General features: G+C 37.6%; 1 protein-coding gene across 1 annotated transcript; it reads left to right on the top strand.

The window, feature by feature from the left end:
• Window positions 1-3,710: 3,710 nt before the first annotated feature.
• On the top strand, window positions 3,711-17,572 carry LOC140170283 (uncharacterized). The gene is made up of 7 exons (XM_072193650.1): window positions 3,711-3,814; window positions 9,177-9,466; window positions 11,300-11,620; window positions 12,866-13,189; window positions 14,173-14,270; window positions 15,162-15,258; window positions 16,075-17,572. Exons 1-7 carry the CDS (start codon window positions 3,741-3,743, stop codon window positions 16,185-16,187), a joined length of 1,317 nt encoding a protein of 438 aa, XP_072049751.1. The 5' UTR covers window positions 3,711-3,740; the 3' UTR covers window positions 16,188-17,572.
• The last annotated feature ends 1,373 nt before the right edge of the window (window positions 17,573-18,945 follow it).

Genomic DNA, 18,945 nt, shown 5'->3' with positions numbered 1-18,945 from the left:
ATTTTTGTGTGGAAACAGGACGGTTCGCACCCTTTCAATTTCGGACCCGTGCACTTTCGCCCCCTTTCAATTTCGCACCCGTGCACTTTCGCCCCCTTTTTAAACCGCGTCCGCGGGTAATGTGCTGCTGTTGATTGATGATCGATCGCTTCAACTCCCGGCGGTACAGTGGGGTGTTGTATGTGTATAGTATTGGTTGACTGTTTAGTGTTGATTGTCTGTGTTTGCAGTACCGGTACTGAGTCCAGCGTGTACAAAAGCAAATAGTATGTTTACCCGGGATGTTGATGGACTCTCCGGTTCGATTGAATTTAATAGGCCTATATTATTACAATATATTAAATGTGCTTCGACTGAAGATTGGTATTCATTATGTTTTTGATTTGTTATTTTATGTTACTTAGGCCTATTTTATTTCATTTCTATTTTATTTTATTTTAGGCCTATTTATTATTTTTATATAATTATTATTATTATCATTATTATTATTATTATCATATTATTATATTATTATTATTATTATTATTAGAATTATGTTACCTTATTAGTACTTTATTAATAGCTATATAATTTAGTGTTAAATTATTTATGGCCTATAAAATTTATATAGGGCCTATAAAATTTATAATTTTATCCCATCTTTATGTTGCCGAATTGATCTTCTTTGACATGAAACTAATGGGAAAAAAATATTTAGCAAATTTCTTAAAGACAAATGCGCACAAGCAAAACAAATGCCTGGCAGCAGCTTTGTGATAATGCTGTGCTGACTTTCGCCACCTTTCTTCACCGCGAGTATTAGCTGCCACTAGTACGCGAAAGCGCCGGGCCGGGCGTAACATGGGTTCAATCAATGCAATGGTAGCCTACGGTGACTAGGCAGTAGCACGCATATATTCGTCCCAGAACATACCCGTACCGGATCGATTGCTTGACATAAGGTGTGACTTCTTCAACCCATTATGTAATGAATGGCTTACGGGAAAGCGCCGGGTATGGTGTGGGTTCAATCAATGGTACCGTAAACAGACTCGCAAGAGTGCCATATGCCTAGTGACGTACGATCGATTGCTTGACAAGCCCCCGGGCCCCGCGGCCGCGTGCCGGTATAAACTCGTCAAGAAATACATGCATACAAAGATATTTATTTACGAACAATATGCTACGATTGCACATTGAGAAATATTACAATTGCATCCTTATTCTTTGCCAAATACAAAATATTATTAATCAGGAAAGTTTTCTGTTCGTTTTAATGAGAAATGTAAATAATGAACCAAATGTTTTAACTTTTATGTCTTTTAATGAATGATGTATTTCGTCTGTGTTCTTAATTAATTTAATATATATATATTTCTACAAGTGTTACATAAATTGTATAAAACAAAGAAATTTAAATACTTGTAATGAATTTTGATATATTTGATGTATGATTTTTGATGTTTATGTTTTTAAAAATTCTTACATTATATAGGGCCTATGTATAATTCTACAATTTGTTATGTATATTGTTTTCATGACACAGGGCAGATTTAGCAGATTTATCTGAAGGGTAACCCTGTATAAATATGGTTTTAATAAATAACATAAGTAAATAAACAAATTTGTGGAAAAAATGCTACCAATTCTGCATTGTAAATGATTGACATTTATATGTTCATGATTCATTTTGTTTACCGGCCTGTCAATCACGGACTCATTATGACGATGCTTCATTAACACCACGGCACGGCATATCTTACGCCGTATCTTAATCCGCTTTATACTTTATACCAGGGAATAAATAAAGATGTTTATACCGACAATATTATTTTAAGGCAGGATGTTTGAACTCGAAGATGTCAATAATGTAATAGCATCTATTTCTTAGATATTAATAAAGAAGATCGTGCAAAGGGGATGACTTTCTTTCTTTCTTTCTTTTTTATAGTGCCTTTTTTTCTGTTCTTTTTATCAAGAAAGCTGCTTTGTCTTTTGAAACATGTCTTGTTTTTGGATGTTGCTGCACATAATAATTTATTTCTATCAATTAGATTTGTTCAGTTCGTCTTAATTTCTTTGTATTTATTATTTTTTCTTTTTCTTTTGTTCTTTTTTTATCTTTCTTTCTTTCTCTTTCTTTCTTCTTCTTTCTTTCTTTGTTTTTCTTTCTTCTTTCTTTCTTAACACCCCGGGGGGGGGGATAATTATTGCAGAGCCCCTTCCCAGCAAACACAAAACGTTTTCGACATCATTCGCAAAAGGTTATACAAGGTTGTCAGAAAACCTTTAGATGTCGGGTTATATAAAAAACATTTGTTCGTAATTTACTGCACAGCAAACACAAATGTTTTACAGAAAACATTTAAATGTCAGGTTATATAAATGGTATAAAAACGTTTTAATAACATTCCAAAAACGTTTTTGAAAACTTGGTGCAAATCATTCTAAACAGAATGTTATTTTGGGGTTGAAAAATTAACAAATGTTTGCCCAAAATATTTACAATAACGTTTTTAAAATGTTTTTGTGACCTTTATATAACCCGACATTTAAATGTTATTAAAACGTTTTGTAAATAACATTTTAAGAACATTTCTGTGTTTGCCTGGTGCAAATATTTTAATATAATGTTATTTAGGCCTAAGTGTTGACAAAATAGTTGGCCAAAAATGTTTGCAAAAATAGTTTACAATGACATTTCGAAAACATTTTAAAAATATTGTTGTAGTGTGTTTTCATACAAAACGTTTAAAACGATTTCATGACCTTTATATAACCCGACATTTTAATGTTATTAAAACGTTTTACCTGAACCAAAACCCAAAATATAACTTATTTAAAACGTTTAAAAAAAGTTTTTGTGTTTGCTGGGTTATTATCATTGTTATTATTCTTATTATTCTTATTATTATCATATTATTATTATTATCATCATATTATATTTTTAAATTAACTTTGTTTATATTATTATCATTGTTAATATTATTATTATTATTATTATTATTATTATTATCATTATTATTATCATATTTTTATTATCATAATATTATATTATTAAATTAACTTTGTTTATATGTTTTGTGTTACTCCCCCATTGGATTTTGTGTCATACTTTCATTGTTTTTAATTTTATCCATTGCTTGTTGACACTTGTATGATCCTTTTGGATCCATCCTTTGGTCGTCAGTTGAAAAAATTTCCCTGTTTTTATACATATTATAATTAATAATTAAATATAAATTTATTATTATTACTATTTTTATCATTGAATTCTAATTATTTCATTATTTTGGGTAAGCCTGCTGCTAAAATATCTGGCCTGTAATATATTCTGAGAAAAAAATCGTTCCTCTTTGTTTTAAAATATCCTTTCTTTCCTTCCTTCCCGGGTTTATCATGACTTAATAAGTGCATGCCCGACGGCCCAGTATACTATAAACATACTACCCCGCATTGCCGGGAGTTCAAGCAATCGATCGTGCATCAATCAACAGCATTGACAGCAGCACAATACCCGCGGTATAAAAAGGGGGCGAAAGTGCACGGGTGCGAAATAGAAAGGGGGCGAAAGTGCACGGGTCCGAAATTGAAAGGGTGCGAACCGTCCAGCATTCTTTGATTGAACCACGGGCTCTCCATACCGCAACTAATTGCCGACGCTTACACAGATACAACGCCGCCGTAGTACTACCCTAAAGTAAAGGCTTTCGCACTCGCGTATCATTGGACTGTGCTATTTATTTTTAGCATTTTCAAAGATGGCAGCTCACAGTAACGCAATGGGGTCGTTTGGTGACGACAAACTAAAAGCTATGGAGGAGGAAATGAACAGGTAAATAGCACGGATTGCTGAGTAAAGTAACTCTGTATGTGATTTAGTATTAGCTTGCCAAAACTTAAGTATTAGATTGGTCGGGAAAGTGTTGAAAATTAAGTAAGCTTATATGATTATGATAATAAAATTACAATACAATCACAACTAGAGGCAAATGGTGGTCTTAGACCACAAACCTAGCTGGGGCATGTTGGTGTTTTGGAGGTATCTGACCCCTGCAAAATGGTCCAAGAATGTTCCCCTTTGTTGTCACCGAGTTTGAGTCCCGTACTCCTTACATATGTCCAGAAAATGAAATTCCAAGAGATGACCCCAGATAACCTTTGACCTGACCCATGCACAGTGTTCCCTAGTCAGTAAGTTTGTTGTCACGGAGTTTGAACCCGTACCTTACAGATGTCCAGAAAATGCATTTCGAAAATTTGACCTCTGCATGACCTTTGACCTGACCCCTGCAAAATGTTCCCCTGGTCATGATTGAGATTTGTTTTCACTGAGTTTGATCACATACCCTTACAAATATCCAGAAAAAGAAATTATAAGATTTGACCCCGGTTAACCTTTGACCTGAACCCTGTAAAGTGTTCTAAAATGTTCCCTTGATCCTTAAGTTTGTTGTCACCAAGTTTGAGCCCTGTACCCCTTACAGTTGTCTAGGAAAAGCATGTCTAAAATTTGACCTCTGCATGACCTTTGACCTGACCCCTGCAAAATGTTCCCCTGGTCATGAGCAGACCCTGGTCATGAGATTTGTTGTCACCAAGTTTGAGCCCCATACCCGTTACAGATGTCCATATATGCAATTGTAAGATTGTAGGATGTTGCTTGTGGCAGAAGAAGCATTTAATTTATTGACAGAAAGAAGAAAGAAAGAACGGATAGAAAAACAGTACCTAGCTCGGGGGGGGGGTTGGCAGAAATTAAGTGGGTCATGGTCAGGGGAGTGAGTTGGCAGAAAATATGGCTAAGTGGGTTATAAAGGTCAGGGGAGTGAAACTAAAACAATTCATGCAGGACCTATATACTTCTATGTTCAACTGCAGTAGTATTTTGTTTATCCGTATCAAGTTACTATACACACAAATATTTTCACTGGCCATAGACATACCCCGAGACATACAATTCCATGACATGACTTTTCAGTGAGAACATTTCCCTGCAAATATTTGTAGTTTGGGGTGACAAAAAGGACATGCCACCTTATATCATGCTTATGTTGGTCGGTTGTATACCCGGGGGCCACTCCCATTGTGGCCTGTACACCATCCGCGATAATCAACTTTTGAAAAGCACCCTAAACAAGGATTTAACCCTTGGCTAAAACGACACCCTAAACAGGGATTTCATTCCTAACATCAAATTTCATACCCTAAATTTCATTTCCGAGTATTTAGAAATTGCAATTTTTCTCCCCTTTTTTTTTCCAATTTTTCATGTTTTTGACACCCTAAACGCGATACGCAGCAGATCGTGCCTACCCACTTAAAAAAACGACCCTTTTACGCGTTTTCATTATCGCGGATGGTGTACAGGCCACAATGGGAGTGACCCCCGTTGTATAGCATCTGCATTTTCAATTACTTGTCAGTATACCTACTTTGGGCAATTTCACTGGTGCTTATTTGACCCACCACTTGATGTTTAAAACAATAATTCATACAATAACAGTAAAGAAAATGGCTCCACCAAATGCCTTCAATTAGGTCTTTACTTTACAAAATTTTCTCACTTCTGAGCCCCCTCAGACAACCACTGCGTGCGCAGCTTTATGGGTACATAATTATAATACAATGCACAATAAAAGTCAACATATCCACAAATGGCTTCAATTTGGCTTGTCTTTTCGCAAATTTTTGGCTTTTTCAAATTGAAATTTTACACAATAATAGTGACAAAATGGTCAACCAAATGCCTTCAATTGGGTCTTCATTTTCCAAAAGTTCCTAACTTCTGAGGGGGGCACATCAGACACCCCCTGCATCGCCCAGTAAACAAGGATTTAACCCTTGCCTAAAATCAATACCCTATACAAACAGGTAACACACGCTTGTTTTCACAACCATAAACAGGGGTTTCATTCCTTCAAATTCCATCAAATTTCATACCCTAGTAAATGTCATTACCGTATATTAGCAATTGCAAGTTTGCCACCCTTTTTTCCAATTTGACATGTTTTAGACACCCTAAACACGGTACGCGCGTATCATACCTACCCACGAAAAACTACCCTTTTACGCGTTTCTATTATCGCGGAAAGGCCACAATGGGAGTAACCCCCGGGTAAGGCTAACCATGTCTTCAACCTACATTTATTCAACTAACTTAATAAGGGACTTCACTTACCAATAATAAATAATTATCAACCCGGTATCAACCCCGGTATCAACCCTGCTCATCATTGGAGAGAGTTCGTCGATATCATTTGGATATTGTGCCACGATATTACAAAAGACAGTGACCACGAAAGACAGGTGACTGCTACATACAATGTATTGTACAATGTATACAAGTGTATTACTTACCTTCAAAGCGCAATCCACTTTAAAATCTTAAATTATAAACTGATATATAAAACCAGGAATCCACAACAAAATGACCAACTCCAACAAATTCTAGGTCAAAGTCTATACAAGTATCCAAATTCACAGTCCTCACATAGATGTCTAAGACCTTGGTAGTTTTCCTGGATTGCTCACAGCAGCAAGACTTTATTTCTGCTCTGGCGGTAACCTTCTGAAGAGAAAATCTTCACAACCTGGTGTTCACCATTTAAAATGCTCACAACAAGACTTTCCACAAAACAGGTGCTATCCAATTTCACCTTGATTCATACTAGGGCTACTACATTTATAAAAAGGAGGTAAAGTTCCCCTCCTATACATTAGGCCAAATAAAAAAATTCAAAAACCCGGACATAAACATGTTTTTTATTTTATTTGGCCTTATACAAAATGATACTACATTTTAAACTACAATGAAAATAGCAAGACCACTACTTTACACACTTCAATACCACTGCAGATGTCACTAACTATTATTAAAGTGATATTTTAATTGTCCTTGCCATATTCAGGTCATGGTTTCAAAAAGTCCAGCACAATTTATACTCCAACCAACAAACACTATAAACCAGCCGGCAGCCCCTACCTATATAATTATATGTGACATATACTACATCAAATGTAAGGTGATACCACAGTGCTCGGCACCGAATTACCTAAATGTATCATCAGGGAAGTACTCCTGCACTTTTCCAACAGACATATATACTACTACTTATTACTACATCAAATGTAAGGTGATACCACAGTGCTGCTGCACCGAATTACCCAGTAGATATTCCAATTACTACAGTTTTAAAGGCTCTCATACTATTGGCTTTCATACTATTTCCACCAACCTCATATTAAACAAACAAACAAAATAGGCCAAATTAATTCATGTCCCACCTTCATGCAAGCCCCCGTTTAACCCTAGTCCATTTGAAAGATTTTTTTGTGTTATAACCATGTTTGGTAAAATACACGAACACTAATTGTTAATGCTTTTAAACCACACAAATCAGGAACTGCATGGGAAGCAAATATAAAACTAAATGTCACATGTTTTCAATCAAACAAAATAAGCTACATAGCCTACTCTAAGATATACATGTACGTATAAAACAATAGTTTCATATAATTATACTGGTACTAACATTGTAATTACTAATCAGCCCAAAAACACCTTCATTACAAAGAAAGAGACAAGAAAACACTACAAGAACATTTTAAACCTGCCACATTAATCAACTGTTTCCAAACATACAAAGCAAGCAATACTTCCAATCACGGGCTTCAAATAGTAAACACAATGTTAAATCCAGAAATTTCCACTACAATTACTGTGAAGTAGAGCCTTTAACACACCTGGTTCATATCAAACATCACATTCCTATTACAAAGCCCCTATATAAATATGCCTTTACTGCTTCTCATATTCTGTCACAGTTTCAATACATAAACAAACTCTGTGTATCCATACCTTCAGCCTCACTCACAGGAAACAGACACATCATTTATCGGTATGACATTTTTCAGTATTGGTGCTGCCCTATCTATCTACCTATTGTGCAGAGCTACTATGGTATGGGTTCCTCGTACTAACTAAGGGGCAAAACAGACACATCATTTATCGGTATGACATTTTCATTATTGGTGCTGCCCTATCTATCTACCTATTGTGCAGAGCTACTACGGTATGGGTTCCTCGTACTAACTTTGTTGCCAGCGGAAGAAAACGAGAAGATTACAGTGGTTTGTTGCCAGCGGAAGAACCCGACCGATTACAATACCTAGCTGGGGGGTGTAAACCCCCCAGCTAGGTAATTAGCCCTAGAACACCTGGTTCATATCAAACATCACATTCCTATTACAAAGCCCCTATATAAATATGCCTTTACTGCTTCTCATATTCTGTCACAGTTTCAATACATAAACAAACTCTGTGTATCCATACCTTCAGCCTCACTCACAGGAAACAGACACATCATTTATCGGTATGACATTTTCGTATTGGTGCTGCCCTATCTATCTACCTATTGTGCAGAGCTACTATGGTATGGGTTCCTCGTACTAACTAAGGGGCAAAACAGACACATCATTTATCGGTATGACATTTTCGTATTGGTGCTGCCCTATCTATCTACCTATTGTGCAGAGCTACTACGGTATGGGTTCCTCGTACTAACTTTGTTGCCAGCGGAAGAAAACGAGAAGATTACAGTGGTTTGTTGCCAGCGGAAGAACCCGACCGATTACAATACCTAGCTGGGGGGTGTAAACCCCCCAGCTAGGTAATTAGCCCTAGAACTCTGGCCATAGTATCCGTTTTTACTTCTACTAGGGCCAGAGGCACTTACATTGAAAAATTTGTTGGAGATGCTTGAAAGATCCAGTACAAAAAATGACAGCATTTCAATGCTTGATCGAGGTCACTAATTAACATGATAAAACCCACTTGAGAACACACAATCGCCGGTCATTTCTAAAGATGTATTTATACTCGATCGCTTTTGGAGAAACCTGAATCGCACGCATGGTCAGTGTACTAAATCGCCGTCGTATTTGCCTGCTGAGCATGCGCATTATTCGCTGTTTTTCAAAAGCGACACGTAGGCCTATATTGACACCCTCTGTCGGTCAACGTTCTCGAAAATTGCACACATAACTTGTGTAGTTAGCGACAATGATTCAGTCTGATGATGAGTAACCAGTTGCTTTGCTTTATGATTGGACCATAACTTTGGTAGCATATTTTATAACAACGAGAGATGTAGTGCTGTAATAAATTTGTTAAATCTATTTGATTGCCTATCCAGGTTTGAGCAGGAGATCTCTGGTGGGCCCGGAGATGCCCTACCCCATGGTTTTCCTCCGGGCCGTGGTCATCACCCCGGTATCCCAGGCATGTCTGCACCAAGTGGACACCCTGGGCATGGTCAATACCCCGGTATATCAACAAGTGGACCCCCAGCGGCTACAGTCAGCGTCCCTGGTATGACGAGAACGGCAACCGATCACAGTAACCATGGTAATAGGCCATCCATTACAGCAACGATTCGAGGGTTTGTACCGAAACCTCAGATGTTGACCTCTGTACGTCCAGAAGGTGGGTTGAAGTGTGAAGTGTTAGAATAAGTATTGACCAATTACAAGAGATTAATTATAGTAAGTGGTCTGATTTATTCATTTGACGTTCTGTACATCAAGTTACGAGGGGGTATCAAAAAGTTTTAGAAATCGCCCAGAAGTGAAAGAGCTATATCAATGAAATTTTGTCAGTGCAATCACTGGTCCTTATGTACATTATGATGCAAAAATGGTCTCATAAGAATGTTTACATTTTTTACAGGCGCTAGATGTCAGTACCTGTCTATGTAACCGCATAACCAGCAAAATGGAGAAAATTGAGGCATGTAGCATAATTAAGTTCCATTTTAAGGGTCACAGTGCCCAAAAAATCTGTGATGAAATAAAAATTCATTTTCCAAAAAGCAACAGTGATAATATCACAATCACCACCGAAGATAACTTTCATTTCATCATCGATTTTCTAGCACTGCAACCCTTCAAATGCAGGATCTTAATAACGCTGCTTGCCTCAATTTTCTCAATCTTGCAGTTTATGCGCAGTAACTGGGGCAGCAGGTTATTAGCATCTAGCGTCGCCTGTAAAAAAAAGTAAACATACTTATGAGACCATTTTTGCACCATAGTGTACATAAGGACCAGTGATTGCACTGACAAAATTTCATTGATATAGCTCTTTCACTTCTGGGCGATTTCTAAAACTTTTTGATACCCCCTCGTACATGTTGCTCGAGAAGTCTAGCCAAGAATTTGCTCACCGATAGCTTCACATTCTATGATTCTAGGCTACAGACCATTGCATTCAAAATCTAGTCAGATTTGCTGAAGCATGACACCATGTAATGTAATGGAAGTCCAGAAGTAAACACAACCAATCACAACAGGCGATTGCATCAAAAATGTTGCTAAAATTACACTTCAGCAAAATTTTAGACTGTCCAAATCTTGCTCAAAAGATACAGTTGACTCATCGAAATAACTTTCATCCAAATTTCAACATTAACAGAATAAATAACCTCCTGTGCAAAAAATTGCACCGCTGTCCGACTGAAAAACGATACCAACGCATTGTGTGCAAATTCGAAGCTAGAGTTCTCGAGTAAGTTAAATGGAGCAATGAAGACCTATCAACAACAAAATCTGATTCCATGTTTTGTGTTAATTACTCTTGCAGTTTTGATATTAGAACAAAAATTTATTTGATCATAGAACAGTATGGATGGCAGACCAGTAGGCAGGATTTATTTTAGGAGTGGGGGGGGGGGCTAAATATCCTTCCGGGCTGCACCCCTCAGAATATTCCTTGATTCCAAAGCAAAATGTTTAGATCAGGCCTTCTCAAGTAGTTTATTTGAAGTGCCAAATGGACAAATTTAGTGATCATGAAGTGCCAACATAAAGGGAGGACCTTGAGAGGTAGCACGTGCAGGTGGGGTACAGGGGCCCACCTTATACATGTAGCCCAAAGCATCATGGCCCTTCCTTTGTTCGTCCCATCTAAGCAGAGAAATCAGTGGAAATCATAGTGACGGAGGTGTGAGTACCTTGTGATATCCTTTGGGTCCAGGGAAGAAGCTCTGTTAGGGGTCCAGGGCAGCGCCCCCTGAAAAACCCTGGATTTTAGAGTTTTTTAAGGCTCAGATTTTTAAGGCGCACCCCTTTTTTGTTCAAGATGTATGTGAAAACTTTATGTGATTATTAAAATTACCATACGCCACTTCGACTGACTCCAAGGGCCACCAGTTAAGAAGGCCTGGTGTAGATCTTTCACAATACCATCAAAATAACTGCTGCACAATCATTAACCTCTGATCATACGTGACAATATAGATTGCATGATTTTGAATTTCAGTTGGTCCTCAGCTACCAAGCAGCTTTGGTTCCAGACCAGCCTTTGTACCACATCAAGTCAGACCCATGCCACACTTCATGCCCCGAGGAGGCGGCGGCTTCCATCCCCCACCCCCTGGTATGATGCATCCAGGCCTTCCTGGCCCTATGCACAGACCACCCATGATGATGAGACCACAGATGGCGCCAACGGTTATATCGGCTCCACCGACTGTCTATTCAGCAAAACCTGTGAAGTTTAGCACCAAAAAGAAAGAGGAAACCGAGGAAGAGACAAAGGAAAGTGACACGGCCAGTAAGACACCAGCAGCCACAACACAAGGTATGCTGTAATGGGATATGCCATTTGAAATACACACTCCCACTGTAGAAGATTTAGGGGGTGCATAATGGGAGAGTAAAATTGGGGGACAAGGATTTTTGGTAATGGTAAGCCAAAGGGGGGGCATGCAATTTTTGGCAGGTCGAAAGAAGGGGCAAGCAATTTTGGCACACATTTATGTGGCATCTTTTAAATAACATTCTAAAATGGCTTAAGAAATTTCCTGCTCACTACTCTCGCATTATGTATCTATCTATCTAAACCATTTAAAAACTTTTGCAAATTGGGAACCAAAAAATTTGGTACAAAGGGAAAACATTTTTTTGGCAGGCTGAGAGGGAGAAAGCAATTTTTGCCACACCTTTTTGAAATTATACCCGCTGGAGTGGGCTCATAATTATTGCACAGCCCCATAGCAAAAGTCATCCACAGAGGGAATTTGTTTTTCAAATGGATTTGGCTAGGGTTAATTTATTTTGAAACAGATACCCTCCCTGTGTATGTTAAATCGAAGTTACCCAATCTGTGGAAAACTTTAAAAGCCAAATCCTCCACATGTGGAGTGTGGAGTTCAGATGAAAAACACAATTGGGTATCTTTGTCAATTAGCAATTTTCCAGTCAGTTTCCCGGGAGAGTGGATCAGATGGTCACATCTGATGAAGTCCTCCGATGTGTAGGACGAAATATTAGAGTAAGTAAAAACTTACTGGTTTTGTCAAGTGAAAATTGCTAATTGATATGTTTTACAAACCTGATGAATTTATTCACTGAAGGGTATCTTTGTTTTACTGAAAACAAGATTATTATATTCTTGACTGTGCCATGTTTTTAGGAAGTAAGATTGTTTTCATATCAAATTTATATTAACATAAAACAAGACTCATTTTGATGGTAAAATTATCTATCTTGAGATATAGATTGTTTTTATGTGTTATGCATTTAAGGGTCTTAATGAAGCAAAATTATCTAAAGTGACAAAAAGTGTTGATATTGTTTCTGCTAACTTAAAAACAATGCACAATGTGATTTTAAGAATGCCACAAATAGAGTGCCCTTACATTACCCAAGATATGGATTTTAATATCTCAAAAAGTCACAATTTCGAGTTACATGTACATGTACATCATTTTTAACCTTCTAAGGGCTGTATAGGTCCCTGCTTTAGCAAGACAATGCAAAATCTACACCAATTTTATCTTAGTTTTCTAGCTTTGACTTTTCTTCTGTAAATCTTACCATACAGCTCCTATGCTAAGTGGTCCAAGCATACAACAAGCACCGCCTGCACCACCAGCCATGCCAACCCCAGTGATGCCAACTCACATTATGCCTCGCCAAGTAAGCATGCCACCTATGGCCTCCAACCCAGCCATGACGCCCTACATGATGGTGCAACAGAACCCTGTTGTAGCACAAACCATACCACCACAGGGAGATCTGATGATGGAACAGCCTGGGTCGTCACAAATGACAGCGGCGGAGAAGAAGAAAGAAAAGAAGAAAAAGTTTGTGCGGATCGCAGCGGAAACAACATGGGAGGATGATAGTCTCACTGAATGGGATCCAAGTAAGTTGGACCTGGGTGAATTTATGGGGAGTAATCTAATTAGGCTGTATAAAATTGATTTCTGGGTGGGGTTCTCCTCCGGATGATTTTCATGAATTGACGAGGGGTGTTGTGGGGTGGTTTATAAATTTATAGTAAATAAATCAATTTTGGATTTATATAGCGCCTTTTTCCAGATCTCGGAGGATTCAAAGTGCTGTAAATTCGCTGCCATGATAAATCATCGCAATCAGATCGCATCAACTAGGCTGGTTGCAACCAGCCCATCGTACACTTATCTGCACTTACATGTAGATTGTAACATCCACCAATTATCTGTGCAGCTAACCAAATTCAATTAGGTGAAGTAAGTTTTTGATAACCAAACAACTAACCACAAAGTGCTTTTTATTAGAAAGGCTGAAGGGTAGAATACTACAAATGCATGCATAAGCTACACAATGAATTATGATACAACAACATTTTCATCATCATAATGAAATGCTGGAGCTTTAAAATTAGAAGTTCAACTTGAGAATTGAAAAAGAACAAAAATATGGACCAACGTCAGAAAACAATGCAGGCAGTTTAATGAGAAAAAAAAAAAAATTCCATATGGGCTTACATTGTACATGTAGGCTGTAGCTATTAAGAAAATAACCTTTTGCAGTAAGAGATGACAAATATGACTGGTGCATTCTTTTACAGTACGAGCTGTCTGTGATGAACAATGAAGTTGCACTAGAAAATTCTGAGATAAAAAAGATTTCTTTGTATTTCAATCCAGTTACAAAACCTGAATCATTTTATTCAAAAATATTTGGTGAATAGGCAACAAAAAGCAACCGTTCCACAGGGCAGAGTGACACAGATTTTGCGTTTTGGAGATTTTTTTTAGCGGTAATTTAAGACAGCTGTTTTTTGGCTAAAGTGGATTAATTTTGATTTTGAATGTTTTGTTTTTAATTCACCTTATACCATATTTGTGACTTAATTACTTGCAGATGACTTCAGGATCTTCTGTGGTGATATAGGTAATGAAGTGACAGATGAGTTACTCACTAAGGTCTTCTGTAAATACCCTTCATTTCTTAAAGCTAAGGTAAGTTGCTTGACAGGGGTGCAATGATTCTCCTAATCAGGGATTGCCTTTTGAGGAGAGCGAGAGCAACTGCTCTCTATTGCTCTCCTTAAATCTGATAAAGGAGAGTGATTTTTAGCTCTCCTTAAATTACTATTTCTCCTTACATTCTATTGTAAATGCTCTAAACAACTCTCCTTGAAGGCTCCAGAAGAGCTATTTAATGCTCTTATGCCAATTCCAAAAGACGGTCCCTACCTAACCAATTTGGTTTGCCAGAATCAAAATTGATTCTCCGGAAATCCTACCGTATAACCTTGTCTGCAAGCATATAATTTTAGTGCTTTAGGTGAAAGCTAAATCCAGGCATCATCCATCGATAGAATTACAACATTATGGAGTTTGGGCAAATAAATAACCGACACAAGCTTATACAAACAAGTATTATTGTTAGAATAATCTATTGTATTGGCATATTTTCAGCTGTCGTATTAATTTTTGCTTTCATCAAAAACACTCTATATGCTTATAGACAAGGTTTTACGGTATTATGCTCACAGTAAGTTGCAACAATCTAGCGACACTCATGGGATTCCCAACAGATGAGATTGTGAGAATTAATTTTTTTTATTCAGACGAAGTGTGATGGCACTGGACCTATGCTCTTTTACGATGTTTTTATAAGATATCTTTAGCATTTTTCATGGTGCACACAGGTCCCAGCCTTTATCATGTTTTAATGAAAATTGTGCTCATCTGTAAAAGCAATTATGATTAAATGGTATTAGAGACATGGATATTGGTACATTTTTGAATAGCAAAGAAGATTTTATATATGCAATATGCACAATATTGACCAAGAATTTGCCAACATATTGTGGGACAATCATTATTTCATCCATTTCCCTGCAGGTTGTACGAGACAAGCGTACCAATAAAACCAAAGGCTATGGGTTTGTAAGCTTCAAGGATCCTGGTGACTTTGCCAATGCAATGAGAGAATTAAATGGTAAGTATATATGTTCCATGTTCAATTCCTGAATGCCTGTACATATGTGATGCAGTACATCAAAAGAGGGGACTTTGCAGATGAAGTCCATTTTGAGTTCAGTATTTCTGCTTTGAAAGCATTTTGCAAGCTTTAAAATGACACCTCATTTGCTAAAATTGACCAAGGCATTCATATTTTATCAGTGAAAAAGCATTCCAATTCTTATTATTTTCTTTATTTTTTCTGCCTATTTTAATATATATCTTGAAAAGCACTTAGCCGCAAAATCGCCCATCCCCTTTTGATATGCTGCATCTGCATATGTATGCATTGTAAAAGCAAGTGTTAATCTCTGAAGAGGGTCTAAAACTTATGCAAGTGGTCAATCACACTGATCAAAAGTGGAGTGGCAATTTCAACTCTGCCTGATTACATGTACTGCTGTTGAGGACAGAGTGAAAGGTATTTATTGGTCTAAATAAGCAGATTGACATTAACAAACTTAATCAAGGTTTGCTAGAACAAATAAAACAGTACATGACTTTTATGGAGCTATAGCACAAAATGTTACCTTTTAATAGCTTTTTGTTCCTGAACTTTTGAAGCTGATTACCCTCATTGGTGGTTCGAAAAAATATTGACATCATATCGACTGTTGGATTTGAATTAGTCCATCGTGTGGATGTCGGGGGAAAATCTCTTTGAAAACACCAATTGTAAATATTAATAAATAAACTGCAGGGAAAAAATGAAGATTGACCATGACAAATTGACTATATAATGTACATGATTTGAAAGCTTCTTAAATCTCTTTTGTTTGCCTTTTCTCTGCAGGTAAATATGTAGGTAATCGTCCCATCAAGCTACGGAAGAGTAACTGGAAAGACAGAAATATAGACACATATAAGAAGAAGCAGAGAGAAAAGCAACGTCTTGGTCTCCGGTGATACTTGTTATCTCTCATCGTGTTATACTGGGCAGTGAGTGGGCACCATGCATCACTCCGGATTGTTATTCGGCATTCCAGCCATTCTACAAACTGTTCTACATGTACCCAGCACCCACCATGTTTCTACTGGTAGGGTTGTTAAAAAATTCAGCCCGAATTGCAGGTCAAATAATCAAAAAGTCACTCGGTTTTTCTCTTCACCATTGTTTCTGTGGTACACTGGACAGGAAGCTACTGGAATTAGCGGGAGCTAATGTTTAAAAGTTACCCAATTTTTTCTTAACCATCGGCTTCTATGTGACAGTAAAATTGTCAGAAGTCGTGGGGGAAAATCTTCACAAGTTAGCCAATTGGGCTGCCAAATAGCAGGTTTGGCAACCCTGTCTAAATGCTCAAAACATGCATCTTTTACTCTGTATTTACTATAGGAAGTACCGAAATTTGTTCTTGTGACCAGAACTGCTTTAAAGAAGGATGAGTACAAATTCACCACAAATGTGATACAATAAATTTACTGTCGCCAAAAGGTGCTGGATTCACAAAACTTCAAGAAATACCTTTGACTGCAAGCCTTGAAATAAGCGGACTGGAACCAGGAGCAATTTGCTTTTGAACATTGCTCATGGTTTAGTGGTTTTTTTTACAAGAACAAGGAGCAATTTCTGAAGAAACAGGAGCAATTTTCAAAAATTAATCCTTTTCTGCACATACAATACAGCATGTAAGCACAGCTGCATCAAGTACAATACTGGAACTAGGAGCAACTTGTTTTAGAAAATCATATAAATTTTACAAAGACCAGGAGCATTTGGTAGCTTTACGAGGGCAAATTTGCTCCCAGCACCTGCTTATTTCAAGGCTTGCTTTTGAGATGTTGGACAGGCAACTTTTCATCAAAATAAGCTTTACATTGATATATATATTACATGACCCTGTTGCTTTCCTTTGTTTTCTATTGTTTTTCAAGAGGTTCAATGTCATATCTCAATTACAAGCTCTGCCGACGTCATAGACCATTCATGGTGGATGGTCAAAAATGTATTTTTCACATGACCTTGGCGGTGACCCCCACTCCCCATCTATGAAATTTCATGCTGGTTTGTACAGTGGCGTAGATTTCTTTTTGTCATTGGGGTGGGATTGGAAAGAAATTCTTGGAAGTTTAGTGAATCCAGCCCCTTTTAGCATCAGAATAAGTTTATTGTACAAATGGGTGTGAAAAATGTTACCATATTGAAGCTAATATGGTGCAAAAAGTGGAACAAACTTGTGCAAAGAGTGCAAAAATTGTCTCTTTTTAGGCTAAAATGGCCAAGTAATGAAGTTTGAAATTTGGTCTGAAACCCACATTTAGGCGTCAACATTGAGGGATGATACAATCATCCCCCCTTAATATTATCAAAATCCACCCCCTGGATTTTGTTCTATGGGTATGTCAATCCATTTCAATATGAGAAAAATAGATGGGTTAACCTACTGGGCATGTTTTGGTTTAGAATAATCCAAGCAAAACGTTTTCGACCGAACATGTAATATTTTACAGGGTGAATGAGAAAATATCATGGGCTTTTTCCACCGATTCCGAAATCTCCATATAATTTTGATGGTGAAAAAGTAAGGATGAGGCTTTGGATCAGAATATAGGACTTTATAAGGTTACAATAGAGGCCGTCAGCCTTTCGCCATCTTGTGGGTACAAATGATCTGTGTGTTTATGCTGCCGGACACTACGCAAGCAGGGCGAGCTTGCCACGCAGCTGTTATCGCGCCTCAACGCGATGATTTTGCTGCTCACGTGTGGAGATCGAACGACCATTACAGCCTGTACCCACAAGATGGCGGCATATGACGTCACGCTGACGGCCTCTATTGGTTACTTAAATAAAAATAAATCATTTCCTATTACAGAGATGCCTCTTTTCAGGTTTTAGCCTGAATTCAGGTATTTTGTGAGTCCAAATTTGTGTTTATTTTCAGCATGTTTTGGGGCTTTTTGGCCTGCATTCACTTGCTTTTTCAGCTTTTCTCACTAGTTTCATCGATCAGGTTTTGAGTGAAACTAAGTGGCATCTCTGCTATTATATCCTTTACTGTGAAAACTAAACCCATCTAGTTGGTGTAGTATCACTATCAAGTGGACACGACCTGGGGGGGGGTACTCAAGCTTGGTTTGGGTATGGGTGTGCTGCTGAGAATTTGTAAGTGGACCCATCCATACACCAACTTTTCCAAGATTTTGGACCCATTGCTATAGACTACTTGATATCATTGTTTATCAACAAATGCGAGGGGCTGGTCTATCGATATGCTTGAATGAACCACTACACTGTTCAATGGCCTTCTTGTACAATATGAAATGTGGTGGCCGATTTAAAATACACATGCCCTGCGCAAACTATGATGCGTACGCACACTGCTGGGCAAAGAATAATGGAAATTGCCATAATTTGCGCGCATACTGCCAGGCAATGACGTCACATGAATTTTTGGATGCAAATTGCCAAAGGTTTTACAACTTTTCCCAAAATGTTTGGCAAATTTCAAACATTTTAGCTACAGTTGAGCAAAATTGCCTATTTTTCTGAAAAAAGTGAGAATTGAAAAAAGGACACAATGTACCAAAATACTGTGCAAAGGTGGGTGACCAGAGCCCTTAAGATTGTCCATTACAAAAAATAATTAAAAAACTGTCCCACAGTGAATTGCAAATTTTAATGCTGATTTGGCTTATTGTGGGGGGTGAATATCTTCTGTAG

Source organism: Amphiura filiformis, chromosome 14 (assembly GCF_039555335.1).
Source record: "Amphiura filiformis chromosome 14, Afil_fr2py, whole genome shotgun sequence".
NCBI classification, from domain to species: domain Eukaryota; kingdom Metazoa; phylum Echinodermata; class Ophiuroidea; order Amphilepidida; family Amphiuridae; genus Amphiura; species Amphiura filiformis.
The sequence above is the reverse complement of the archived record's forward strand: the minus strand, read 5'-3'. Positions and strand labels throughout refer to the sequence as shown.